Source organism: Micromesistius poutassou (genome assembly GCF_964030765.1).
Source record: "Micromesistius poutassou genome assembly, chromosome: 13".
NCBI lineage: Eukaryota > Metazoa > Chordata > Actinopteri > Gadiformes > Gadidae > Micromesistius > Micromesistius poutassou.
Genome location: NC_140283.1, coordinates 5578386 through 5606133, shown reverse-complemented (window position 1 = coordinate 5606133; position 27748 = coordinate 5578386). Strand labels below are relative to the sequence as shown.

The window sequence follows — 27748 nt, the reverse complement described above, 5'->3', positions numbered from 1 at the left end:
TATTATCATGGTTTCAAATTTGTCAAATGTCACCATGTCAAATTTAATTGATAATTAAATTAATTGAGAATTAATTGAGAATTTAATTGATAATTAAATTTGACATTGACATTTGACAAATTTGACACATTTGACAGATTGCCACAACATAAGCAGCCTGAAATCGTTTTCGTTAATGTTTAATAACTAAACTTTTCATGACCACTGTCTATATATATTTACCCTTGATGTCATTTGATGTCATCTGCAACTTTTTTGTCGGTGATCGTCTCGCATCCAAGAAACATAGGCGCCCGCGTCCCCGTGTGGTGACAGACCGCAACTACAACCTTAACTATAAAGACATAAGAATAACACACGCCTTTTCAAATTACCAGCGCAAATAAACTCGCTACATTATTGTTATCATAATTGTTATTAAATATGCTTTGTGTACTTGGACATCTAGATAGGCTGTTAAGTATTTAGCCGACCAACAATGTTATTGTTTATGCTGTTGTCATGAATAAAAAAAACTTCCATGGAAAGCCTTTTAAGTAACTATTTCACTTTCATCCAAATAATCGAATTTGGTTATGATCGACGTCTATCTGAAGCCATGTGGCCCTACGTCGTCCCGCGTCATCGTGCAGGACGGAGGGTCCAGACCATTTCTTAGACAATCGCGAGGTGGCGTCGTTGTGTTTCCATGAATAAGCAGAAATGATATTGAAGTGTTTGCTGACACCCACATGAGGAAAACAATGACCTGATTTTGTCTTCATGGCTTCGCATCTTAGCCTGTGTTTTTGTGCTTGGTGTTAACAAGCAATAACCCGATAGGAGACCTTGTTGTTTTACTGCAGCAGGTCTGTTGAATGATCAGGGGCGGGTGAGTATCCCGCAGCCTCCGCCTGTGAAGATCTGTCCAAACCGGAGGCTGGGGTACCGCAGCCAGGGAGAGGGGCGATGGCTGCTGGGGCGCGATGCGGGGGAACAGTGGACCAGTACCGGGCAGAAGTAGAGCGGCTCACCCACGAACTGGCCGAGGCAAATCGGGAGAAGATGAGGGCAGCAGAATGTGGTCTGGTGGTTTTGGAGGAGAACCAGACGCTGAAGCAGCAGTATGCCGAACTGGAGTCCGATCAAGACACTCTAAAGCGGGAGTTAGAACAATTACAGGAGGTATGCTATAGGCTATTGATTATCCATTGTTGATAAGCTGAGTGGCATGTCGTGTGTGCATTTGTATGTTTGATGAGTGGTGATGCCTCCACCTTGCCTGCATAACTTAACTTCGACTGCTCGAAATGGCCTTTGAGATCAAAAAGAAAAAATGCAACATTTCATCATTGCAGCATTTTATTGCCAACTCATGTTAATCCTAATGATCCATTACTTTACTGTAACCTATTCATTGCTCCATATAGTAGGCTACATGTACCATCATTCCTTTGCTTGCTACTTTCTAGACACGCACACACGGACGTGCGCGCACAAACACACACACACACACACACACACACACACACACACACACACACACACACACACACACACACACACACACACACACACACAATGTGTGTTATACTTTCCATGTCTCCCCACTATATCATTATGAACACCTTACCATAGCTAATTACAATGGGCTTGTAGACATGAGCATTCACATCGTTGTTCTCACAACCAGACTACAAGAGGCTAAACAGATTGCTTTACCTTTTGTATTTTCTCTGCATTCCATCATTTATGCAGACATGCATAAAGAGAGACAAGTGCTGACAGCTTAGGTCTGACGGTCATCTTAGATTGCGATTGTGTGATTGTGTGTGCAAGGTGTAGTATTTGAAGTATTTGAAAAAGTATAACATGATACAGTGGACCTAGAAAGTCGGTGTGTGTTCATATAAATGTGTGTGTGTGTGTGTGTGTGTGTGTGTGTGTGTGTGTGTGTGTGTGTGTGTGTGTGTGTGTGTGTGTGTGTGAATGTCAAAACAGAACCAGTGCTCTTACTGTGAACCAGTGGATTACTGGACCGATATCTCCTATTATTCCATCTAGTTGGTAACTTATTCAATTCAATTGATTTCCTTTGATAATGTCAGATATCTTTTCTTATAGCACTATAACAGATGTACCCTTGCCACTGTCCTCCTACCTGGGCTGGGTTTTAATACCACAACGTCACATATTGCGTGTAAGGCCATTATTGAGTGTGTAACAGTCAATAAAGGCTGAGTGGTTTTCCAGTAGAAAGCAGCATGCAGCACCTCAAGACATCACAGGAAATAAATCCGATATCCACCAATAAACACATCGATGAAATGATGGTGGCCCCACCTGGCTGCATTGGATTGAATAAGAACATAGCATATATTCTGTTTTTGAATGTATTCTTTATTAATATTTGTATGATTGCAAATTAGGGTGTTTTACCCAAGCTAACTATAGGGTAAATAGGGGGTTTGAGTTTGGGTGAGGGTTAGCTGGTTGATCCTCTTGCTCTTCCTGGTTATGTATTGTGTAGGTTTCCCAGGCCTTGCTGATGACGTCCACCTGCTTGTAGCTTATCACAGTGGACCGCCTGAGGAGGAATGTGTTCAATTTGCATCTGCTAATTAACAGAGCTGCATTGCTATTTGGTATCAGGCTTTGTAAAGTATGTATATAGTTATGAGCAATGTGATATTCTGAAATGAATCCTGAAAAAAAACCAAAAAATTGTGAGGTACGATTAGTGGAAACATTGAGGGAAGGATATTACATACATAACATATTATGTATACATTACTGTGTGTTTGTTCACCTGCATCCCGTTTTCAGGCCGTTTTCCACTCGTCTGTCCTCGTGTCAAACACAGTCTTCTTCTCAGTCGTCTTGCTACCCGGCCCAGGAGAGGTGTGGTAAAGGGGCAGGGAAGGCATATCAAATGGGTAATGGGATTGCTTCTGGGACTGGAAAAAAAACATTGCTGTTAATTATTCTTATAGCAGACAGAACGAATAACATTTGCAGCATTTGTTCCTGGTTCTTTACGTCGATGGCTAGCCGTTCTGCCCAACAGTAATCATAACTTCTTCAGTACATTGATGGTTCTGTGTGCTGTGTGGATAAAGACCTTCCACTAGACCTTCTGTGGTGAAAGGTGTAGATGTCTCTGTTCTAGTACAATACTGACTGATGCATTGTATTTACTATGGATTTATTTGGGGTAGACTTGGACGTGTTTGTTTGTCTGCTTGTGCATGGATGTCTGTGCGTGTGCCGTGTGCATGTGCATATTCAGACAATTTGAACCAGAAGCCTGCCCAGCTGCTCTGAAAAACAAATCCATATCTACATAGTCAGACCGCCAGACAGGAGAGAGTTGCGGTGAAAAGGCATTTGCTCCATGATGTCAATCATGGAGCAAATGCCTAGGGAGTCAAGACATGTCTTCTAACTTGAATGTATACATAATTTTAAATAGATTGTCATTTAAAATTGATTGTCACATTGACTGTCTATTCAAACCACCCTATGGTTGGTAGTGTTTTTCTACGTTTTTCCTAAAAGCGCATTGAGTCTGTGTATACCATATGAAATGTGCTATACAAATAAATTGACTTGACTTGACTTGACTTCTCTGTGCAGAGATGTCCGACACAGGCTGAGCACTGAGAAGAGGAAAGTAGAACCGCCCTAACCGTATCATTAGCATTCTCCATTTGTCCTGAAATGCCAAGTTGAGAGTCCTGAGATGACAGAAATAGCTGTTTTTATTAAACCCAGCTAAACAATGTGATAAACTGTGTGCTACTGCCATATTTTAGTTTCCAAATTCTCCCTAGATTCTCAAATTCATCTGCTTTTGTCTTCAAAGCTCTGCATATATTCAGAAGCAGAATACCCATGCTGTCCATGGTCTCTTGCTCTCTGTCTCGTTCACCCTCCGACTCTCCTAGACTTAGTGGGTCACAACCGCTGTGCATGTCCCTTGGTAGTGACCTAAGAAGTAAGAGAGAAAGAGATGCTGTTTCTGCCCCATGCATGAGGCTTGTTAGTGCTGTCTCCAGGCAGCAAGAAAAACGGACAGGACAGGAGGACAGTGTAAACAGAAAATTAAACGTGGAGACCATCATTACAGCACACAAAAGCTCCCTGCACTACGAGCCCTCAGGTTGTATAGTGGAGACTGGAGAATGATGTTGTACTAACCCAGTCCTGCAGGGCTTCAATAGAGGGTCAGTATATGGAGCAGACCAGACGGTTGTGTTTACACTGGGTTTGTGTTGGTGTTTCAATGTGTGAATCTGCAAGGCTTTAATTATGACCATAGAGGCTCTCGTGCTTTTACCTCAAGATCTCTATTGTGTTTCCTCACGGCTTAACTCACCAACAGGATGTTTGGCTTATTAGTCACGTAGACTTTGAGTTCACCCATCTCAGTTGTTCACTGGTCTTGTCTGTAGGATATTGTTTTGGTGAACAATCTGTCACATGTTTGAGGTAGGACAGAACATAGTTCTAATACACAGCTGTTGCCTTTAAGCCGAGAGATCTGTCAGAAGATATTTCCTTCAAACTGTTGCTAAGGTCACTCAACAATAAGGAACAGAAGCAAGTTAAATCTGTCTGATTTCCTCAGTGACTCAAAGCTCCTTTAAAGATCTTTTTAAGATATTTCTTTCCTCCCGTCTTTGGAGACATAAAAGCGAAAGCATTCTGGTTGTTTCACCAACATTATTGCAATTCGGTAAAGGTGCAGCATTTATTTAGTTGGAATCGATCATGGTAGCAACAAGCATGGTGGCTGAGATTATAACATTTTGTAGATGTGATTCATTTCTCAACATGTCCGACATCATGTCCACAACCTAAACAGCATGCTCTGAAAAAACAGGGTGAAAAAGATACCCTTGAAAGAGGACCTTGCTAAAGGCACTGAGCGTCCGACCGCAGACCAATGCGTCTCAGAGAGCACTAACCTTTGTGTCACGTCATTCTATTGAGGTAAAGAGAGGGGGAGGGGAAAAATCATTCATCTAAGAATCACAATTCTTATCTTCTAGGATTCGGGATTGATTCCTAACTACCAGATCTTTTTTTTTTTTTAATCTGAGCTTTGTCTTTGTGTGGTTACATTATTGCAATCAGTTGATTTTTTCAAATATAAAAACAACATAATCTTAAACACACTTTACTCTGTTCTCATTTGCCACTTCGCCTTTCTCTGCACACAGCGGATTTGAGTGGATACAGAAATAACACCCCTATATTAGCACCCCTTTTTACTGCACCGAATCGAATCTGTGAATAATTAGGAATCGAGAAGATATTTTGAGCCGAATTGTGGCCCCAATAATTCATATCAAATCAAATCATGAGATACAATAAAAAACCACACCCCTTCATTGGAGTGACATTTGAAGCAGCTCTCAGAGCAGCTATAATGGAGGCAGTGGTGCCAAAACAGCAGAGAACTCTGCAGTTGCTGAGTAGACACTGACTGCAAAGGCAGGGAGGGAGACCCACACCTTGCTCCATCCCATCTTCCCCTGTGCTGTGATTTGAACACCTGCACGTTCATTCTGATGTACTGGAGGCTGAGGCACAGCCTAAAGAAAAACACTAAATTAAATCACAACACTGTAAACTACAACACTCGGTTTTGCCAAAAGTGTGCATTTATGCTACTGAGTTCTGCGTTATGCGTTTGCGTTTGCCTTGTTTGCTGTTCTCCCGTCACAAAAAGCAGTGCAAAAACGGCAGTATCTTTTATTTATTTATATATATATATATATATATATATATATATATATATATATATATGGGGTGCTGGGTCGGTGGCTGAGGGGGTGGAGACCGCTGGGGTCTTTCAGCCCCTCAGCTGTCTTTCTTCATCTAACCCTCCTCTTCGTTGCACCCTCTTCAACCTGACTGGTGGAACTTCCTGTTCCACCTTGTGAGGAAGTTTTAGGTTTCGAAAATCAAAATGACTCGATGGAATGCGCTTAACTTCTCCATTTACAACACAAAGTGATAAAGTTGTAATTGCTTTTTGTTGGCTCATCAATTCATCAAGCATGGGGCTGTGCAAACTACAACATTATTGGAGTCAGTGTACACAAATATTATATTGAATATAATATAATAAAATATCAGTACATAAAGATGCCTCTACTGCATACTACATCTGTTTGACTTTTCAAATGTGACACATTGACACATTTACGGCCGAGACAAGCCAAAAGGGAATATACCTTGCATTTGTGTTCCGTCTTTAAGATGTTGTCGACCATAAATATGTGAGCATGAATACAAAATTAGCCGTGATTAATCCTGGTTAGGGAAAATAAAAAGGATAAAAAAGTGTGACATAAACAATACTTGATATCACCATAGAATGTTCCAGTGAAGCCAGTAAGTAGTACACGCCACGGGACACTATCCTACTGGTACCATGTGTTGTTTTCAACCTCATCCAGAACAACATTCTGCCTCAGCTGCTCTGATAATAAATGCTGCTTCTCTATGCATTGAGGTCTACACAGTGTTTCTGTTTCATCATGCATTGCATTGCATTGGACTGCTTTAGGCTATATGTATCGGGCTGTGTTGTGCAGATCATATGTATGTGTATTCTGTTCCATCAGGTTTGCTGGTGTTGACCTTTGACCCTGACAATATGCAGAGGCAGGGGATGCAGCCAGGCATACAGATGAGCACCTACTGCCCTCTGTCTGGGGGGGTTGTTATTGTTGCTGCTCTGTGTGCGCGTTTGTGTATTTCCTGTGTATGCGTGTGTGAGAAAGGGAGAGAGAAAGACGTGTGTGTGTGTGTGTGTGTGTGTGTGTGTGTGTGTGTGTGTGACAGAGAGAGAGAGACAGAAAGTGTGTGTGCATGTCTATGTGTAGTTGTACCAGGAGATGTGGAAAGTGGTGTAGAGCTGTGGATGTTTTCTTAGCCTCTCAGGGTGCTGCAGGAAGCATGGCCTCCATGTTGTTTCAGGTCTTTTTGTGTGTTAGACAAACAAGGCCAGCAAGGAAGAATGGGCCTCGGTATATGATACAAGAGATAAAAGCCTGCAGGGGAACGGTGGGGACAGCGTGAGAAGAGCTCATTTGGGGTTATTTTCTTTTTGTGGATCTTGTGACACAAGTCACAGACATTCCTGCACTTCCACCTTAGGTGGATCACATTTTCAGCCACAATGCTGTTTTTTGCTGCAATGAAATAGTTAGGCAGGAGCGAGAGGGAACAGTAGTCTGCAATCCCTTGGTTAGGGCCAACCTGTCTCTCTCTCTCTCTCTCTCTCTCTCTCTCTCTCTCCATCTGTCACTCATGCTCTATCTCTTTCTCGCTCTGTCTTTCTTTCTGTCTCTCTTTCTCTTCCTCTCTCGCTCACTCTCTATATATCTCTCTCTTTCTCTTCCCCTCTTTCTTTCTCTTTCTCTCCGTCTCTCTTTCTGTGTGTGTGTGTGTGTGTCTCTCTCTCTCTCTCTCTCTCGCTCTTTCTCTCTCTGTATGTATGAAAAATATACATTGTTGTTTGTTTGTTTGAGTTCAGTTTCTACAATGAGGCAGACAGAGTCCGCTCTTGTGTCTCGTCCTTGTGTCCGTCGGTCCCTGCTCCCTGGACGACATGGAGACAGAGATGCAGACAAAGATGCTCTCTAGATCACCCCAGGCTTCTCATTCAGTACCGACCTTGTTCAGAGTGCTTTCCTTTGATAAGACCCGCTCTAAACACTTATGTCTACCCTAGCGTACGCTCGCACAGAGCAATGACCCCGAACAGATTCACACGGGACCAATTTGGTCTCTCCGAAATTACAGGGCAAAGATAAGTTAATATAAGATATGATAACCCTTAATCATCCCAGAAGGGAAATCCAGGGCAACCGCAAGAGCAACCCTGTTAACCAAACGTGTGTGAAAAACAGATGTAAAGAACTCTTCAACATGAGGGGAGAGGAGTTTTAGACCAAGAACACGGTGCCAGTATACAGTGCAGTCCAAGTACATTGAGATAATAGCAGAAAGTTAGAGAAATGAGTGATAATACTGCGTTACAATTTCAATCCACCTCAGCAGTTTCTCTCAACAGCAGTATAGTATGGCTGGCAGGGGATCGCTTTCATATGCCCCTGTGTGTGCGTGTGTGTGTGTGTGTGTGTGTGTGTGTTTCATTAGCTTTGTCTGTTTGACGGTGTACATGTAGTAGTGTATGTGTGTGTGTGTAGTTGTATTAGTGTGTATTTGTGGCTGTGAGTGCCTGTGTGTGTGCATGTGTGTATGGGAAGTGTCATACGTGAATCCAGACGGGTCTACTGATTTGTGTGTGTGTGTGTGTGTGTGTGTGTGTGTGTGTGGTGTCCCTGAGTCCGTTTTGTTTGCATTATGCGCTGACTCACTGCACCAGAAATGGGTGAGGCCCCAAGTTGCTATCGCCCTCCCCGTCTCCGTGGTTCTTTCACTCGCCCTCTCTGCTGTATCTCTCTCTCTCCATCTCTCCTTCCTCTCCTTCCTCTCCGTCTCTCTGTCCTATCAGTCTCATCTTCTTACTGACTCTCTCTGTCCCTCTATCTCCCTTTGAGTCTTCACGTCCCTGGCTCTGCTTTTCACTCTGCTCATTCCCAGCTTCTTTGAGTTCATCTCTGCAGTCTCAGCCCCCAATACCAATTAGGGCAGTCGCCGCCATTATTCACTTCTATTGTTTGTTTTCTTGTCACATTATATCACCATCGTTTTTGTTTGTATATGATAATTTAATTATGTGTGAACGGCATTGCATTTTGTTATTGTCAAATTTCTTTCAACTACTTTCAGTCTACTTAATTTAGTTAAGTAATGAACAAATAATCATGATAGAATATATCATCTACTCATAGGAAAGGGAGGAGAATCTAGTTTATTTATAGCACGGAGCCCTTACACCGACTGGAAAACCCTCCAGCTTCTGAATGTAGTTACTATATTTTATATCCAAGGGATCAAGAGGACTAAGTGGGCTGCGGAAACTATCAATGAATGTTTCATTGCTCTTAGGGCCTGAAGTCCTCGACACCATCACCCTAATCACAATTCACATATTCCCCCTCCCACTTATCCTCTCCGCCTGCCCTTCATCCCTCCTACAAACCAAACGATCTCCTCCCTGGCCATCTCTCTCCTCAACAGCTCTTAAAACCACACAACAACAGTGTGACTGGTGCCATTGGGATAGAAGTCATGCTGGAGCGGTCAAACAGAGGGGGGGGGGGGGGGGGGGGGGGGGGAGAGAGAGAGAGAGAGAGAGAGAGAGAGAGAGAGCAGTGTGATGAGAGGTTTAGGGGCGTGTCGGCGGCAGTCATCACATTGTCCACATCATTGCTCTAATACTGAGAGCCAGCCAGAGGGGCTCCTCTGCAGCACACAGGGCCCAGAGACTCTGCACTCACTGTGTTTTGAGGTGCCGTCACTAGAAAGCCGCCTGCTGGTGCACAGTGGTCCGTGCTGTATAAGTGTAAGTGACTTGAAAGTGAGTCTGGTAAAGACTTACTTTTTTAAAATTAATAATAATTAAAAATAATTAAAAAAATAAAAATAATAATAATAATTATTATTATTATTATTAATAAAAATATTTTAATTAATAATAATTGTATTGATTCTGAAAGGTATTGATTAAAAGTATAATTCCTTAGCACTATAAGACAATATTGTTATCAGAATTTAGCAGCTTATTTTGCAGCTATCAGTCCGCTGCAAACGTGTTGTAAAAGTGCACTTTTCTTTTCTTATTATAAAGTCGAAAGTCGACTATAAACACTAAACTCAAGTACATGTACTCCAGATAACAACTTGAGTACAGTAACTACATATTGACTTTGATACTTTACACCACAAAGACAGCTGCTGGAAGAGCTTAATATATATATATGACAGGATGAAGAGGAGAAATATAAAAAACAAACTAAAGTACATGGATGTACAGCTACAGGATGAAGAGGAGGAACGTTGGAGAGGGACATTTCACGTGTAGAACACATAAATGTTGAATACATACTGTACATGAAGAATACATACATGTATAAAACATACATACATGTAGAATACATACATGTATAACACATACATGTAGAATACATACATGCATACATGTAGAATACATACATTTAGAATACATACGCGTAGAATACATATATGTACAATACATATGTATAGAATACATACGTGTAGAATACTTACATGTAGAGTGCTCATTGGACATGAACTAATCCACAACATAATGTTATTTTTCAATGATAGTCAGTTCTCTATATGTGTGTGTGTGTGTGTGTACTTGTTCCTAGGCACTGACTAGGATCACACTAGTACGATTATACTACACTAGTGTCAAGTCACACTATGTTCCCTGTATTGCCCACACAAGAGGATGTATTCACTAAACATACTAAACATAGTATACCAATTATACTATAGTATACTAATTCCTGTACTTCTTGAGGCAGATTATTTGATAATGTAGGAATAAGATACTAGCTTCCATCCCAAGCATTATGTAAGTAACTTTAAGGATAGACTTTTCCAGCTTCAAGGTCTATATACAGAGGCACGAGAGCATGTGTCATTACTCTGAGTGGGTCAGCTGCAAAATGAAAGTATGTTTTCTTAAAGGAGAAGAACAGAGAGAAAAGGCTGGGAAAGGAGAGTATAGGAGATAAGGAGAAGATGGAAGATAACAGGAAAGGAGAGGAGAGGTAAGGAGAGAAGTGGAGAGAAGAGGGGTGGAGAGGGGGGAAGGGAAGACAATAGGGAACAGTCAAGCAAGAGAGGAAAGGAAATGAGATGGGGAGGAGCTGAAATAATGACCAGGCTGGGTAATTTATAGGCTACGTTAGCAAGAATAATCCATGTCAGGTAACAATGTGTCTGCTGCTGTGTACAAATTATATTGGAGAGAAAAGGACCAATGGGATTCCATTGTTACTCTTGTTGCATCTGCCATGAATTTGGTTCAATGGTGCTGACTGGACCTTTTGCATCTGCTTTTATTTATATTATGGATTCTCCCGCATACCTGTAGCCCCCCTTATATAATAGTCTACTGCAAGCTATATATATATACCGGATCATAGCCAAGCCTGTATACTGAGAACTATTTCTAGCTCTTTCTTTTTCTCAATTTTTTTCTTTGTAGATGAATTCAGAGACATACAGGGCATACTGCACATGGACCTTACTAACCCAATGTTCATGAAACCTAGCTCATCATTAATTTAGGTATAGAGAGAACAATGTGTCCATATGGTTCAGCAAATCCTGCAGAAAAAAACTGGTGTATTACCGCAGTTGTTTTTGAGCAAGGTTCGAGTCAGCTTCGTAATCAAGACGTGATTCCATATGCACAGCGCAATCTGGTCAGCCTGCTACTTCCTGTGTGTGTGTGTATGTGTGTGTGTGTGTGTCTGTGTGTGTGTGTGCGTGCGTGCGTGCGTGCGTGCGTGCGTGCGTGCGTGCGTGCGTGTGTGTCTGTGTGTGTGTGTGCATCATAAGTGGGGGTAAGGCAGGTCTGTGATCTGGGCACGTTTCTTGGGTGAGGTGCACACAGGGACTCAGTCTGCTCATTGAGCCAGGCTCCATAAACCACCGCAGGTCTTTAACCGTCCACACACCTCGGCTCTGAGCTGGCTTCATGTGTGGTTGTGTGTTTGTGTAGTGAGTTTTCAGATCAGACTTTTGTTTAATTATAATGTGTTCAGAGGCAGGTTAATACAGGTACAAACACAAAGAGAGAGAGACATGACATGTGTGCTTCCTAATTGTACCCCTATCTCTCTCTCTCTCTCTCTCTCTCTCTCTCTCTCTCTCTCTCTCTCTCTCTCTCGCTCTCTCTCTCGCTCTCTCTCGCTCTCTCTCTCTCTTGCTCTCTCACACTTATGCAGGGACACACACCTCACACGCAGTCATGTATGGATGTCTGCCTCACAGGAGTCTGACAGCTGCTTTGTTTTCCAGCGGCAGGCCTGTGTCTCGCTCTCCATGGTGCTGAAAACCCCAGCCTGCCATCTGGAGAGGTGTGTGTGTGTGTGTGTGTGTGTGTGTGTGTGTGTGTGTGTGTGTGTGTGTGTGTGTGTGTGTGTGTGTGTGTGTGTGTGTGTGTGTGTGTGTGTGTGTGTGTGTGTGTGTGTGTGTGTGTGTGTGTGTGTGCGCGTGTGTGTGTGTGCGTGCATTCTCTTTCCAGAAACAGATGCCTAACTGTTTTCTATTCAAGCTGGCTCATGATAACCACTTTGTTAGTGGTTCAGAGTTTCCTTCATCCGTCCAGTACCTTATTGGCTTCGTTAAGCCTGGCCAGTAATTCAACACAAACATGTCTGTTTAGGTTTTTTGCTGATGTGTCTGGAATGTGTTGGCTCATTAACACACCAACTGGTATTTAAATCAAAGATAATTGGTTTCAACTATTCCTCCACTCAGTAAGTAAGCGTATTACATAAGCATAAGACATATTTCAATATGTTAAATATAGTTTTCATAGTTTTCAATTCTACTTTATGCTTATTATCCCATCTATTATTATTTATAGATGGGAATTTTAGTGTGGATGATACCACTTTGATGCAGTTTAAGTCCAAACAAAGTCCAAGTCCAAACAAGGAGTCATTCAAAACTTTACCCCTTCATAAATCGAACCCTATAATAACATGATATAACAATATCTTTGTTTGTTGTACATTTAATCAGAGAAAGTGTACCCTAAAAATGTCATGAGTTACTATCTATAAAAAAACCAGTGTTTGATTTTAGAGTGAGCGTTCTGAGGCCCTCTGTGTGATTCCATTAGGACCCGAAGTGCCTTCGCCATGGAGGTTACACACCAGATTAATCACAGGTGTAAAATGCTTTCACTTCTCCCATCGCCCACACACACATACACACACGCACACACACATACACACACACACACACACACACACACACACAGAGCAGCCAACGAAAGCCCTCTATGAGAACTAATCAGAACTAGAGGTGGATGGATATGTGTTACGGCCTCATTCCATTATTATTATTCCAGTCTATACCCTGCTGCAGTGGCCTGCTACCTCTAAGTGTTCCTATCCCTGGGGCCCAGGGATTTGTCTGTCAGTACAGACTCTGTTGTCTGGACTGGACAGAACCACTGACACCCGAAGCCTGAGGCTTGAATTGAAAGGGGGTTTGATAATGAGCTCCTTATTCACATCATCATGAGCAAAGAATAAACATGAATCCACCCCACATTGCTTGATAATTATGCCCAGGGAGTTTTGGGAATATTTTGCCAAATAATCACCTTTTCTATTTTCTATCTTCATATCATGGGGTAATGTTGAAGACGCTGCTTAGTGTTGGTCTGGGCCCACAGTGGTGTGAGTGTGTCAGAGTGTGAGTGTGTCAGCCCCCGCAGTGGACACGGCCGGGGTTGCACTGCATCCATTTGGAGGAGGAGGTGTCACCCCCCACGGTCTGCTATATCGTTGGTCTTCTGATAAAATGGTCAACAGATGGAGGGAACAGACTTTCAGGAGGTGGAGGCCACCTTATAACGAGGCTTGTTGTTAACTAAAAAAAACCTCAAACCATCTGCGTCTCTTCTGCTGAATGACATACATCATACATCCGCCAATACTCAACGGATGACATGTAGCTGCTGCTCAATCACCACCTGGACAAGGCTCAGCCAGTAACATATACATGCTATGTGTGTGCCTACATATTGTGGGTATATGCAGCCATTCTCTCTGTTGACGCTGTCTGACTTGGATAAACATATCCCTTCTCTCATTGGCTTCTTGCCCTTTATGTCCTCCAGTGGGCTGCAGCCATGGGGCGGGTCTGTCCTGATGGAGATCAGTAGATGTTGAGCCTGGCTGCGTGTTGGTAGGGCTCTGGGGCGGGTCTGTCCTGATGGAGAGGGAGCAGTAGATGTTGAGTGTTGGGTGTTGGTAAGGCTCTGGGTGGTGGCAACATTGCCAGCTCATTCAGTCACACGGATGAAAAATAATTATGAATTATGAATGAATTGAATTATGCAGCTTATTCCCAGTGCCTCCCTTAGTGGTTAATTTATAATCACTCTCCCCCCTCTCCCGATATGTGGATAAAGGGGGCACAGGCGTTACTAACACAGCACACGAGTAAGGTAGAAACCAGTGAGGAGTTAAAAGGAGAAGGCTATAGGTAGCTACAACAGATGGACAAAAACTAGAGCGGAGAAGTTGTTGCTTAACCGTTTATGTGATTACTGAGCACATTGTTGGTGCCAGCTCTTACTTAAGTACGCCTAAGTACATCTACCAGACGATAGTTACACCATAGAGGTCAAGATCCGTTTGGATGGCTGGTCCTTTAATGTGAACCTGATAATATTTATTATATAATCATGAACATTGTAATCAATGCCATTTGGTCACTGTTACAACAACAAAAATAAATAAGACTGTATTCTATAGAGAAAAGGTGCAAAATCCTATGTTTTTGCCAGTGTCCCCGAAACACTGAATGAATGAATGTGGATGTGTGGAGCTTGTTCTGGAAAGTCCTTTATTTTGATCATTGCATCCAAGGAAGGGTTAGGCTTCTCAGTATAACGCCACGGTGATGCGCATTTCATATACAACATTACACACTATATCGCTCATACACTAAATACAAAGTTGCCGTGGGTTGTAACACCCCCCTAGAACTCCTTCCTATAACTCTCATTCTAAAACGCATATCCCTGTTTGATTTCCATCTGAAACAAATTTCCATGAATTTCTGATGCGCATAGGAGTCTGTGTGACTTAACCCTAAAGAGACGGCTCAGCTTTGAGTTGCCCCAGTAGAGGAGCAGAAGGATATGTGAGATGGCTAGGGACTAGACTCCCTAGACTAGACTAGACTCCCTAGACTAGACTAGAGACTAGACTCCCTAGACTAGACTAGACTAGACTCCCTAGACTAGACTATACTCCCTAGACTAGAATAGACTAGACTCCCTAGACTAGACTAGAGACTAGACTCCCTAGACTAGACTTCACAACAGGCTTCAGTTCATACATTAAGGATGATAATCCAGTGGCTGCCTTCTCCGCAGCCGAACTGGGAGGTACATTTGTCATGAAAGGGGCTGTCTTCAGGGATCAGCTCTGCTGCTGGCCAGATCTCACTGCCACCACCCAATATGAGCCAGCCCGGGAGAGGAGGGAATTGGATGGTCAAATTGTGGGTTATTGTGTGTATGTATCTTTACTGCCGGTTTGGTGTTGTCTGTTTTCTGTGTCTCTTAAGTGTTCATATTAGTTTCTAATCATATACACAATGTTGGATGATAGCTTGAATCAAGGTAAATATCGAAAGGCAGCCCTGTGGCCAGAGAGGTCGTCTGCCTATGGAGTCATCACATTTACACTATCCATAAATAATAAGAATCATCATTTAGTACCATTTTAATAATTAATCTCATGCAATGGAACACATTCCATTCGGGCCAAGTGGAAATATTAAGCGCCTGAGCAAAATCTTAAAATAAATGTAGATCAGACATTTTTACAATAGAACAGGGACACCATCTCTAAGTGGATGTGATAGTCATAAGTCCAGCTGCACTTAGAGGTTAGAGTAATACCAGAACAAAGTGCCGATATGGCCCATATGATATGAACATACTACTCTCTTAGGGGGCCGATAGTGCATGTGGTTTTTGCGGACCGACGATGGTGGTCAGCAAAACGTCCACGGTCTATTGGCCGTGTTCCATTAGTACTGGACAGGGTCTAATGATGTCATACAGGAGGCCATCAAGCCATCTGAACTTGAGAGGTAATTGCAGATTTCATGACAAACAGTATGCACTTATTACTAGTGTTCTCTGCTGCAAAGGAATACAGAGCAAGTCTTACGCTGGTATAAAAGCCTATACTCTCTCGAGTTGGGCTGGGGACAGTCAGACAGGTAGTTAGATGGTTAATAAGATAGGGAGTTCAACGCCCATCCTAAACTCCAATTCACAATGTCCATGTATGCATCATTGATCAAGATGCATAGCTCTATACTGCTCCACAATGTCCATGCATGCATCCATGATCAAAATGCATAGCTCTATACAGCTTCACAATGGCTAAGTCACTTTGGCTTGTTGATGCATCTCTCTCTAGCATGGCCCTCATCCCCCCAGGTGTCAGTGGCTCTGGTCTGTTGTGGGCTGTTGATGCTTGCTGCTTTTACCTCAATCAAAGTTGTGCTTCTTCATGGTGACAAGTCAGCTCTCTGCTCTGTGAAAACCTGTGTCAGGAGAAGAGGAACAGTGTTTCTATTGATCACAGATACAGGAGGTCGGCTGAAATATCATCTCAGAGAGAAGGAGAGAGAGAGAGAGGGAGAGAGAGAGGGCGAGAGAGAGAGAGAAAGGAGTGTGATGAGAGGAGTAGGGATGTGGGGAGAGGAAGAAAGAGAGGAATTGACCAGGGTAGTCTGGCTCACAACAAGCAAGAGCACCCCTAGTGGTGATCATTGGATAATACATAGAAGGTGTATATATGAAGTCCAGTTGGAGCGATAACATCTGAAAAGTTTATCACTCAGAAAAGTTGGACTATCTGAGAATATCTATATGATTCTGTGTGCATTTTCTCGGGACAGTAAACATTTCTTAAAACTGTGTTTTAATCTGGTCCTTACTACCGAGGAGTGGGGATCTTAGATTATCATACATATAGCTCTATGAAAAGTGACATTGAAATCAAATCTCCAACATCTCAGACAATAATGCTAACGATTAAGAGCGTCTGAGGAGGTGCAAAAACAAGACTTCAAACCAACCTACCTCGTCTAATCTAACCTCTCTCTCTCACTCTCTCTCTCTCTCTCTCTGTCTCTCTCGCTCTCTCTCTCTCTCTCTGTCTCTCTCTCTCTTTCTCTCTCTCTCTCTCTCATGTTCCTCCCCAGGCGTTCGGCCAGGCGTACACCAACCAGCGCAAGGTGGCGGAGGACAGTGAGACCAACGAGGAGACGCTGCTGCGGGAGTCGGCCACCAAGGAGGCGTACTACTCTTGCCGGCTGCTGGAGCTCCAGACGGAGCTGAGCCTCAGCAAGTCTGTGGCGTCCAACGGCCAGGCAGAGAGCGAGAGGCTGGGCGTGGTCGTGGGGGACCTCAAGGAGGTACGGTCACGATAACACCACTTCAGCGTTCAGTGGGCATCTGTTAACACGTGGGAGATTTAAGGGATGCAAGGGAGAAAATTCAGATTAAACAAATTCAATTTTAAGAAAAATACATAGAAAATACGAAAGAAAACAAAGAATACAAAGGAAAAAATACAGAGAAACAAGGAGGTGGGACGATGTTTGTTTGTAGTTTGAAGCGTGCGTATAAGACTCTGCGTGTCCGGGCTGCAGTGGGCTCCGGTGAGGTTGGAGCCGGGGTCAGACACTGCGTCGGGCTCCCATTGTAGAGGCCAAATCCAGCACTAAGCTGAGGACGAGAGAAATGCACTGAGCTCGGCACATGAGTGCGTGTGTGTGTGTGCGTGTGTGTGTGTGTGTGTGTGTGTGTGTGTGTGTGTGTTTGTATTATTGCGTGTGTGTGTGTGTGTGTGTGTGTGTGACTTCACGTACAAAGCAGAGAGCAATGAGGAGTCGGGGGTTGGGGGGAAATTAGAGGAGATATATCCAGTGTGGTAGCGTCATTGTTTGGGATGTTTTGTGTCATGGTTCCCATGATGATCTGTTCCTCTACCGGTTCCTAGAACTCAATTTGGATTACGGAGCCATGGTCGTGTTCAGATATAGGGACATCTTCTGATGAACTACAGATTATTACCTTGCTCAGCATTTCTGGCAGGAAACAAGTTCAAATCTTGGATAATCTACTTGGAAATCACGGACCAGCTGTCCTGCAATCTGCTGTTCCCTAAAATTGTTTGGAGGGTGGCGTTTTAACCTTCAGAGTAATGAAAATAAAAGTTTGAATATATTTAACATGCACTCACCAGTGACAAAAACAATGGGCATGAGCCACGAGGCTGTTTCAATATGTATTTTTCTCTTGCCAGGACATTTCCTCTTTGACATATTATCCTAACCAGCACTGGCCTTGGGCTCTGAGACCCACTGCTTAAGACGCCTCATCAGGGCTATTTTCTTGGAGTTAGAGAGCGCTGACTCATCCACTCACCAACCGAGCGGCAAATTGTCTAACAGCCTCTCTGAACAAGTTACTGTTTCCTTTACTTTTCCTTTACAGTGATCCGTGAATTACTGCCATAAAAACAGCAAAAATATATATTTTATGCATATTTTGTATTATTTATATAATGACTTTGTTATTTATATATTTTCTATATATTTTGTACGTTGCATATTTAGTGTTGTTGTTGTTGTGCTCATACGCTAAGGCATTGCTTGGATTGCTTGGACTCCCTTATCTTCTGCTGTGTTCATCAGAGACGGGATCTATGTGTTCTATGTGTCCCTTCTTCCTCTCTCTCCTGGACCGCCCTGACCCCAGAACAACGACCTGCTGGAGGTCCAGAGGACCAGGATGAGGGAGGAGATCAAGGAGTACAAGTTCCGGGAGGGCCGGCTGCTGCAGGACTACACGGAGCTGGAAGAGGAGAACATCACCCTGCAGAAACTGGTCTCCACGCTCAAGCAGAACCAGGTCAGGAGCACATAAACAACCCTAGACAAAGACATACACACACTAACAAGTGCACACACCCATGCAGACACACGCACATACACAGGCATTTGAAAGGGTACCACCCATCATTTATATTTAGGGGATCCAAAGCGACTTACAACCATTCATTCACACACGACGGCGGAGTCAACCACGCAGGGCGGAGGAGGAGGAGCAGGAGCAGTCAGGGTGAGGCGTCTCGCTCAGGGACACCTCGACACTCAGCTAGGAGGAGCCGGGGATCAAACTCAACCCACTCTACCTCCTGAGCTACTTCCGCCCCATCCGTTGGCCGAAGGGTTCTCATGTGGGTCTGAACGCGTTGCTCCTGCTGTCTCATCTCGCGCTCCCGTCTCCTCCTCCTCCTCTCCAGGTGGAGTACGAGGGGCTGAAGCATGAGATCAAGGTGCTGGAGGAGGAGACGGTGCTGCTCAACAGCCAGCTGGAGGACGCCCTGCGCCTGAAGGACATCTCCCAGGGCCAGCTGGAAGAGGCGCTGGACTCGCTGAAGACCGAGCGCGAGCAGAAGAACAACCTGAGGAAGGAGCTGGCGCACCACATCAGCCTGACGGACAGCGTGTACGGGGCCGGGGCCCACCTGGCCCTCACCGTCACGGGGGTGGACAACCTCAAGTTCCCGGAGGACGCACTCGGGGGCCCCAACGTCACCGGCCTGCCCCTGGCCAACGGCGGCAGCGAGGACAGCAACCGCTGCCCCGGGCACCTGCACGCTGGGGGCGCCGTGCTGGCCAAGATCAACGGCGTGGAGTACCGGCCCGGGCGCAAGGGGGAGGGCCTCCTCCCTGTGTCGGACCTGTTCAGCGAGCTCAACCTGTCGGAGATGCAGAAGCTCAAGCAGCAACTGCTTCAGGTGGGTCCATGGGGGGCCTCTGTGTGTGTGTGTGTGTGTGTGTGTGTGTGTGTGTGTGTGTGTGTGTGTGTGTGCATGAGTGCATGTGTGTATGTGTGTGTATAAAGCTACGGGAGCTATAGTTATTGCAGTTATTGGGCCACACTCTTAAAAGATCTACTCGGCCGCACGTTCAACACATCTGCCCACAGATCCCACTGCCCACACTGGTCACGACCTTCTATATTTCCACATTACGTGTGTGTGTGTGCATGTGTGTGTGTGTGTGTACGTGTGTGTGTGTGTGTGTGTGTGAATGTTTGACCATGTGTACCATGTGTCAGGTTGAATTGGTGCATGATTTGTTTTTGCTGATAGATTTTTAATAACGCGATGAAGGGCTCTAATGACGATGTGATGACATGACATTTACTAAAGCATGCAAGCTTATGTTTGCCTATAGCATTCCCATTGTTAGTTTTGATGGTGGTCATTTCTATGCTGCAAGTAAGGCCATGCGGCATTGTTGAGAAAGCACTAGGATGTCGAGCCAAGCTTGGACCAGTTCCCAGAAACAGGGTGTTCCTGCGCCATGTTAGCAGAGCGCCATGTTAGCAGAGTGCCATGTTAGCACTGTGTGGCTAGCTCTGAGGCCACAGGGAAACACCTGTCAGTGTGATTAGCATCCAGGAGGAAGTTGGCAGACAGTCTCTCTCATCGTCCTTTAGCTGAGAGACAGGAATAGAATGTTTATAAACAATAAATAAAAAAACGAATAAAGTGCACTCATAATGTGACAGAGGAACATTTCGCTGGTGCACAGCAGAGTGCATAAAGGGAGACCCCATTACACAGCTATCTGTTCCTCTGTGTCTCACTCTCCTCTCTTCTTTCACTGCCTCTACTCTTCTCTCTCACTGCATCTGTCCCTCCCTCCCTCCACCTTTCTCACTCTCTCCACCTTTCTCTCACTGTCACGGATTGCGTGGGGAGGTGAACCCAAATGCATTCATCAGACATAGGGTAATAGCAAAGGAAGCTTTACTTAAAAGGTGGACAGAAACAAACCAACAACAAAGAAACTAAGGAACTTAGATAGGAGCAACACAGGTGAACATAGTTACTAGTTAACAAAGGTGATAGACAACAACCTAACATCAAAGGAAAAACAGGTACTGAGTAGGGTTTGGGTAGGATCGTTACACTATCACTGTCTCTCACTAGCTTTATGTTGTTTACTCTACTCATAGCCACTCATTTACCTATACTGAGTCTAAGTTAACTCCAGCACGTGCACTGCACATACACACACACACACACACAAAATATTATAATGGCATCTCTAAAATATATTTTGAATTGATATGATGGATATCTTTATGAGCTGTGTTCTCTCACATGAGGTTACCATGTGATTACATGAATGCAGAACCTACTAAGCCATTGAATAGTGCAATTATACAGTTGACAAAGAATTGGCTAAAACCTTGAAGGACACAGGAAGTGCACACTGGTGGTCGTCTAGCTCTGCATGCTTCTGTTGCGTGTGCGCAGCACCCTGTCTGTCTCACCCTGCAGTGTCTCCTCCCGGCCTGCAGGTGGAGCGTGAGAAGGCGGCGCTGCTCATGACCCTGCAGGAGTCCCAGACCCAGCTGCTGCACACGCAGGGCGCCCTCAGCGAGCAGCACGAGCGCGTCCACCGCCTCACCGAGAGGGTCAACGCCGCCAACGGTCTCCGCGGCGACAAGGAGTCGGAGGACTCGCAGCGGAGCGAGAAGCCCGACGGGGGCACCCCCTCGCCGCCGGCCAACGACGCCCCCCACGACTACGACCCGGACATCCGCGGGTTCGAGATCCTGGAGTGCAAGTACAAGGTGGCGGTGCTGGAGGTGATCGACCTGAAGGCGGAGCTGAAGGCCCTGAAGGAGAAGTACAACAAGGCGCTGGAGGGCCAGGGAGAGGCGGAGCGGGGCCAGGGGGACAACTGCAGGGGGGAGGACTGCAGGGCCAAGGCGCTGGATGAGCAGGTTCGCTCATCCAGACTGAGTCTGCAGAGACGCTATAGGAATCCAACCTCATTATTATTAATGTACAATTAGAGCATGGGCGCCTAATCTAAGTGAACAATGTACACACAAAATAAAACACGTCACGATACAATAATATATAATGTAATTTTTTCATAACAATGAACATAGCAATGAACACAGTGCAACCTAATGAGAATCTGTTACATTGTATGCACGAAATACACACATCAAGATACAATTATATTGTTATACTTTTTTCATAGCAATGATTATCTAACAATGAAACCTAATGAGCGTCTCGCTAATGACCAAACTCATTACACCCCGTCTCCACGCGCCCCTCACACGCCCCTCTCCCCTCCCTCAGGTCAGCGGTCTGGAGCGCAGCTGCCGCGAGGGCCGGGAGCGGGTGGTGTGCCTGGAGGCGGAGCTCCGCTCGGCCAGCGCCGTGGCGACGGAGAGCCACGGCATGCTGAACACGGCGCAGGACGAGCTGGTGACCTTCAGCGAGGAGCTGGCGCAGCTCTACCACCACGTGTGCCTGTGCAACAACGAGACGCCCAACCGCGTCATGCTGGACTACTACCGGCAGCGCCGCGTGCCGCGCGGCGGCAGCCTCAAGGGCTCGGACGACGCCCGGGCGCTGCTCACCCCGCGGCTGGCCCGCCGCCTGGCGGCCGTGGCGGCTGCCTGCTCCTCCGCCGACTCCTCCAGCCCCCCGCGCAGCCCCATGGACTCCCCCTCCAAAGAGGCCCAGTCTGGGGAGTCCCAGAGCAACGGCGTCGCCACCACCACCACCACCACCGCCACCGCCGCCGCCAACAACAACAACACCAACAACACCACCCACACCACCAACGGAGACAGGGGGTCTCCGCTGGGGTGCCAGGGCAGCCCCACCCGCTGCCCCGTCAGCCTCTCTCCCTCCCTGTCCCCGGGCCCCTCGGAGGCGGCGGGCAGCGACCTGCGCAAGGAGCCCATGAACATCTACAACCTCAACGCCATCATCCGGGACCAGATCAAGCACCTGCAGCGGGCCGTGGACCGCTCCCTGCAGCTGTCCCGGCAGCGGGCCGCCGCCCGGGAGCTGGCGCCCATGCTGGACAAGGACAAGGAGTCGTGTCTGGAGGAGATCCTCAAGCTCAAGTCCCTGCTGAGCACCAAGAGGGAGCAGATCGCCACCCTCAGGCTGGTGCTGAAGGCCAACAAACAGGTGACCGCCACGGGTTCTGCTTTATTCTGTTTGTGTGCCCGGGAGAGTATTCATTATTCATGATCTGTTGATGATCCCTAAGATACTAAAGACCTTCTTGTCCAATGGCAGACGGCGGAGGGGGCACTGGCCAACCTGAAGAGCAAATACGAGAATGAGAAGACCATGGTGACGGAGACCATGATGAAACTGAGGAACGAGCTGAAGGCTCTGAAAGAAGACGCCGCGACCTTCTCCTCTCTGAGGGCCATGTTCGCCACCAGGTGAGACCTGTAACACAAACACATGCAAGAATGAACTGTGTTCGGAGAACGTCCCTATTCATTCTCTAGGGGCCTTATTCACCTAGCTTGGTGACATTGTGGTTCTTAATGTTGGAGCATGCGGTTCCCCACACTCAGCAAGTATTTATTGGGTTCATTTGGTTTTTAGAACCACTTGGTTCTAAAGTATTTCGAACCAAGATGGCCGCCAGGTGAACCAGGCCCATCGGCTCCATTCCAATCCTTTCTACACTGTATCTCCTTCACTCTCTCCTCCACTTAAGGGTAAACAAGACCTTTTGTGTGTCCCCCCCCAGGTGTGACGAGTACGTGACCCAGCTGGACGAGATGCAGCGGCAGCTGGCGGCGGCGGAGGACGAGAAGAAGACGCTGAACTCGCTGCTCCGCATGGCCATCCAGCAGAAGCTGGCGCTCACCCAGCGGCTGGAGGACCTGGAGTTCGACAACGAGCTGACCTACCGCGGCCGCGGCACCAAGGCGCCCAAGATCAGGAGCAGCCCGCCCAAAGTAGGTCGCCGCCACAGCGCCAGGCCACCCCACGCCCCAACCGAACCGCTGGTCAGCACCGCGACCAGAACCACCATGAGAACCGTAGCGTAGCCGCCCTTCTTCCACCTCACCGTCACCCCCCAGCCGCCACAGGCGCCGCCTCGTCCAGAGGACCGGTTCACCCCCCCCCACAGAGCCTCTGGGGTCCAGGCAGCCCCGGTCAACTCCAAGGTTTTCTCAATAGAAAATGAACTGCAAGACGTAAACTGATTTGATTGCAAATCTCCTAGTCTGCAGAGTGACACGGAGCGTGCCGCATACATGTATTGGCTCACAGCGCCCCCCAGTGGTAGTGGCTATGGCTGTTGAACCTTTCGTATGAATATGCCTTAGGCTTAGACAGTTATTATATCTAACTACTTCCTACTATAATGGACATTATGAGACCAGATTGTTATTAATACAATAAATACCAAATTGGCTTACAGTTATATGTTCCTATTTTACAATTCCTTGTCCCACCACTAGTTAGACCAGTTATACCACTTCGGTTCACTTATCTTTCCCAACACTATAGATTGTACCTTTAACCAATCATACCATATGAAACACAAGTTAAAAAGAATCACCTGTAAATATCTGCAAACAAATTTATTGACAGAGGACATATTTTGTATATGTGAATCTGAGAGGGAAAATCGTCTTTGTCTGTCTGTCTGTCCGTTATCTGTCTATCTGTCTATCTGTCTTATCTGTCCGTCTGTCTATATGTCTTTCTGAAAATGTTCCATCAAGGTGAGAGAAGGTTTATATTTCATGTTGTCCTCCTAAGGCCAAACCCCCCTTACATTCATATTATTAGTATATTATGATATATATACAGTATAACAACAAAAAAATATATATATTTAAAGAAACGTGCTTGGCTTGGTAGGTAGGTATAGGTGTCAACCTATACGTCCTATGCCCCGAGCCGGCCTACCTATAGTCATCTGTCTCTCACTGAAACTGCCCCCCTTTGACCTCCTGACCTCTCCCCCCCCTCCCCACCCCCCTGCTGTGTGTTGTCTTGTGAACTAACCCTGAGTGTCACTACTCTGTACGTCTGTCTAATTTATCAGTCTCTTGTAGATTGTCAGCAGCCTGCTGCTGCCACGTTACCGCCACTTTCCCCACAAGTAAGGCGAGGGAGAGTCCCAGGTGGCCCCAGGTAACCAGCCCTCCAGGGCCCCTCTGCTGCAGCCAGCCAGCGTGCCCCGCCCGCACATCGTCCCGCCTGATCCCACTCACCGCAGCTTCACACCATCGCTGGCCTTCTGCCACTTCACCTCTCTGTATTCTATCTCTCTCTTCATTCTCTCTCTTTCTATTTCTGCACAATTTCATTCCGCTGGTCAGGGATACATGCTGCATGTCAATGAGATGCCCATAGCGTCACTCCCCTGGTCAGGGATACATGCTGCATTGAAGAGTTGAGTTGCCAATAGCCAAGCACATACCTTTCTCTTTGCTTCTTTTTTTGCTCTCCAAAAACTCCAGTCCAAGTGGTCCTCTTGGGTGTAACGCCAGCTGAACGAATGATAATAGAGTTTGGCTTTGCTTCACACAGGGGGCCTCCCTGTTACCATGGAAATGTTACAGGGAGGCAGCCCCACCTTCAGAATATTGTTTAGTACAGGAAATGCAGTATTCTTCCGAATCTGTACCTGACTGGATGCATGTCTGTTTCTTCATGTATTTAAATAACAACACACCTGCACACAGGCACAGGCTCTATGCATTCAGCTCCAACACAATGGCATCAACTTCTTCAAATTACAACAACTTCCTGTGTGGAAGTAGAGACCTACAGCTGTGTGGATTATGAAGTCAGTAAAGAGAGAGACCATTTCACTATCAATCATATGAAATAATGTCTCTTCTAATTCAGGATTGAGGAGATAACTGCAGTTTACTAACTGCAGTGAATAAACAAGACCCAGACTGGGCAGTTGCAGATCTCAACCTCCAACTGCACAGTCTCTGACTTATTTATTAACGGCCCTGTCCTTTCAAAGACACGTGACGTGTTCGAGTTCCCAATTGATTGATCAATGACACGTTTCAACCCTGATGCACTCATCAATACAAGCTCCGGGCTCCTACAGCAATGATGTCATCGTGTTGGTTGTTCCCTCTTGTCTCTCCTTCATGTTGGCTTCTAGCCTCCAGGTACACGTCTCCCTGCTAAACCAAGGCAACTCTTTCTGCACTGATTGCATGTTTTGTGTGTTGGTTGATCATGTTGATTTTGTAAAAAAAAAACATCATTCTTAATTCAAGTTGTGTCTGCCATGTTGTCTCTTCCTCCGACTCTCACGTTTTATTTTCTTCCCTCTCTCCTCTCTTGCTTCAGTCCTAACCTGGTGGTGGACCTCCAGGGGTACCGCTACACAGCCCTCCCCCACAGCTCCCTGCTCCCCCCCTTTCAACCCCGGAACTGCCTGACCCAGCCACACCAACCCCCTGGTACCTAACCTCCAGCCCCACCTCTCCACCCATAGACCCCGCCTCTACACACATGGACCCCACCTCTCCACCCGTGGACCCCACCTCTCCACCCATAGACCCCGCCTCTCTGCCCATGGACCCCATCTCTCCACCCATAGACCCCGCCTCTCTGCCCATGGACCCCTCCGCTCCACCTACCTCTCCACCCATAGACCCCGCCTCTCTGCCCATGGACCCCTCCGCTCCACCCACCTCTCCACCCATAGACCCTGCCTCTCTGCCCATGGACCCCTCCGCTCCACCCACCTCTCCACCCAAGGACCCCACCGCTCAGCCCATGGACCCCACCTCTCCACCCACCTCTCCACCCATGGACCCGCCACAGAGAATCGCCACAGGAATCGCCACAGAGACAAGTATCTTCCAACCCCCAGGATTTGGGGCCAAAGCTCTGGTCCGTTCTGACCCCGCTCCCCACCACCAACCACGCCTTCATCCAAGCTTAGAGTCCAACCTGGTGCCTTCTGACCCGGCCCCCAGCCCCCTTTCAAGAGGCCCCTAAAGGAAGGTCTGTTGCGGGCCCCGGACTCAGGAGGTGTGAGCTGAATGACGTTGTAGTTGTGCAGTGGATGTAAACCCTGTTTAAAGACTCTAAGGGAATGAAATGTTCCCCCCTATTTATTACATTATTTATTATCTATTTATGAGACTTCGGTTTTTATTTTGCAATACACATTATTTTTAAAAATATTTTATTGATTATTTATTATGATTTATATGATTATGTTCTGTACATGTTTGTTTATCGTTCTTCACCATGACATTTAAAACATGCTTCTAACTGTGGTGTAGCCTTCAGTAATGCAATGCTCATTTAAAGTGTGAGATAAGGTCATACACATCACAACATTTGATTTGGGTATTTTACTAATATGATGCCCAAGGAACTACACATAAGATAAATAAAACAAAATAAATGACATCAGAACTTTTTTTCTGCTGGTGATGGATTAATTTAGGCAATCCCCTTTACCCAATTTTGTCTGTGCTTTGTCATTATGTTTTTGAAATGTCTACATAAATAACTATATTTTATACTTTCATGTTTGTTATAGTTTTTTGGGTTTTAACATCAGTTTGTCAGTTAATGCTCTGATCATTTCAGAGTTTGCATTATGCTATTGCATCAGGAAGTCACACCAGTGCATTGAAGGCAATTTCAAGAGTTTACTTAACATTGTAGCGTCAAACACTACTGAAAGAAGACTCCTGTTATTACTTTATTTGCAGTAAACCATAATAATATACACTACTCGCTGTTTAGCATCTCATCTACGCTTCTTTCCGTAGTCACAAGCACAAGTATGCACTCTGCATTGAAGCAATAGCAGTGGTCTAAGAGTCTTCACTATCGTTTCATCTCCCAGATGACACTAACCAGCAGATCAGAAGAAGAGTGGGATCCACAGAGCTCTTCATTCAGCAATATATTTTGTTGCATGAACGCCACACTCTAAAACCGACGGAGGGAATAGTTTGGACAATGCGTGATAACAGAGTTGGGTTAGCTGTATATAAGTTATTTTCATCAGACCATTGTATTATTATTCGCTGATGTGGATGGATATAATAACTGTTTAAGGTATACTCTTGTGAAATATTCAATAGCCATAGAAGACAATCTCCAACGTTGGTCTACATGGCCAATATTGCTTTAAAATGAGGAGAATGTGAAACAGA

General features: G+C 45.7%; 1 protein-coding gene across 1 annotated transcript; it reads left to right on the top strand.

The window, feature by feature from the left end:
- Nucleotides 1–948: 948 nt before the first annotated feature.
- bicd1a (bicaudal D homolog 1a) lies at nucleotides 949–26034 on the top strand (the record flags this gene model as incomplete). Its single annotated transcript, XM_084477844.1, has 10 exons — nucleotides 949–1164; nucleotides 16918–17130; nucleotides 18479–18631; nucleotides 19026–19523; nucleotides 21101–21529; nucleotides 21900–22745; nucleotides 22857–23008; nucleotides 23326–23536; nucleotides 24640–24728; nucleotides 25914–26034. 10 exons carry the CDS (start codon nucleotides 949–951, stop codon nucleotides 26032–26034), a joined length of 2928 nt encoding a protein of 975 aa, XP_084333970.1.
- Nucleotides 26035–27748: the final 1714 nt, after the last annotated feature.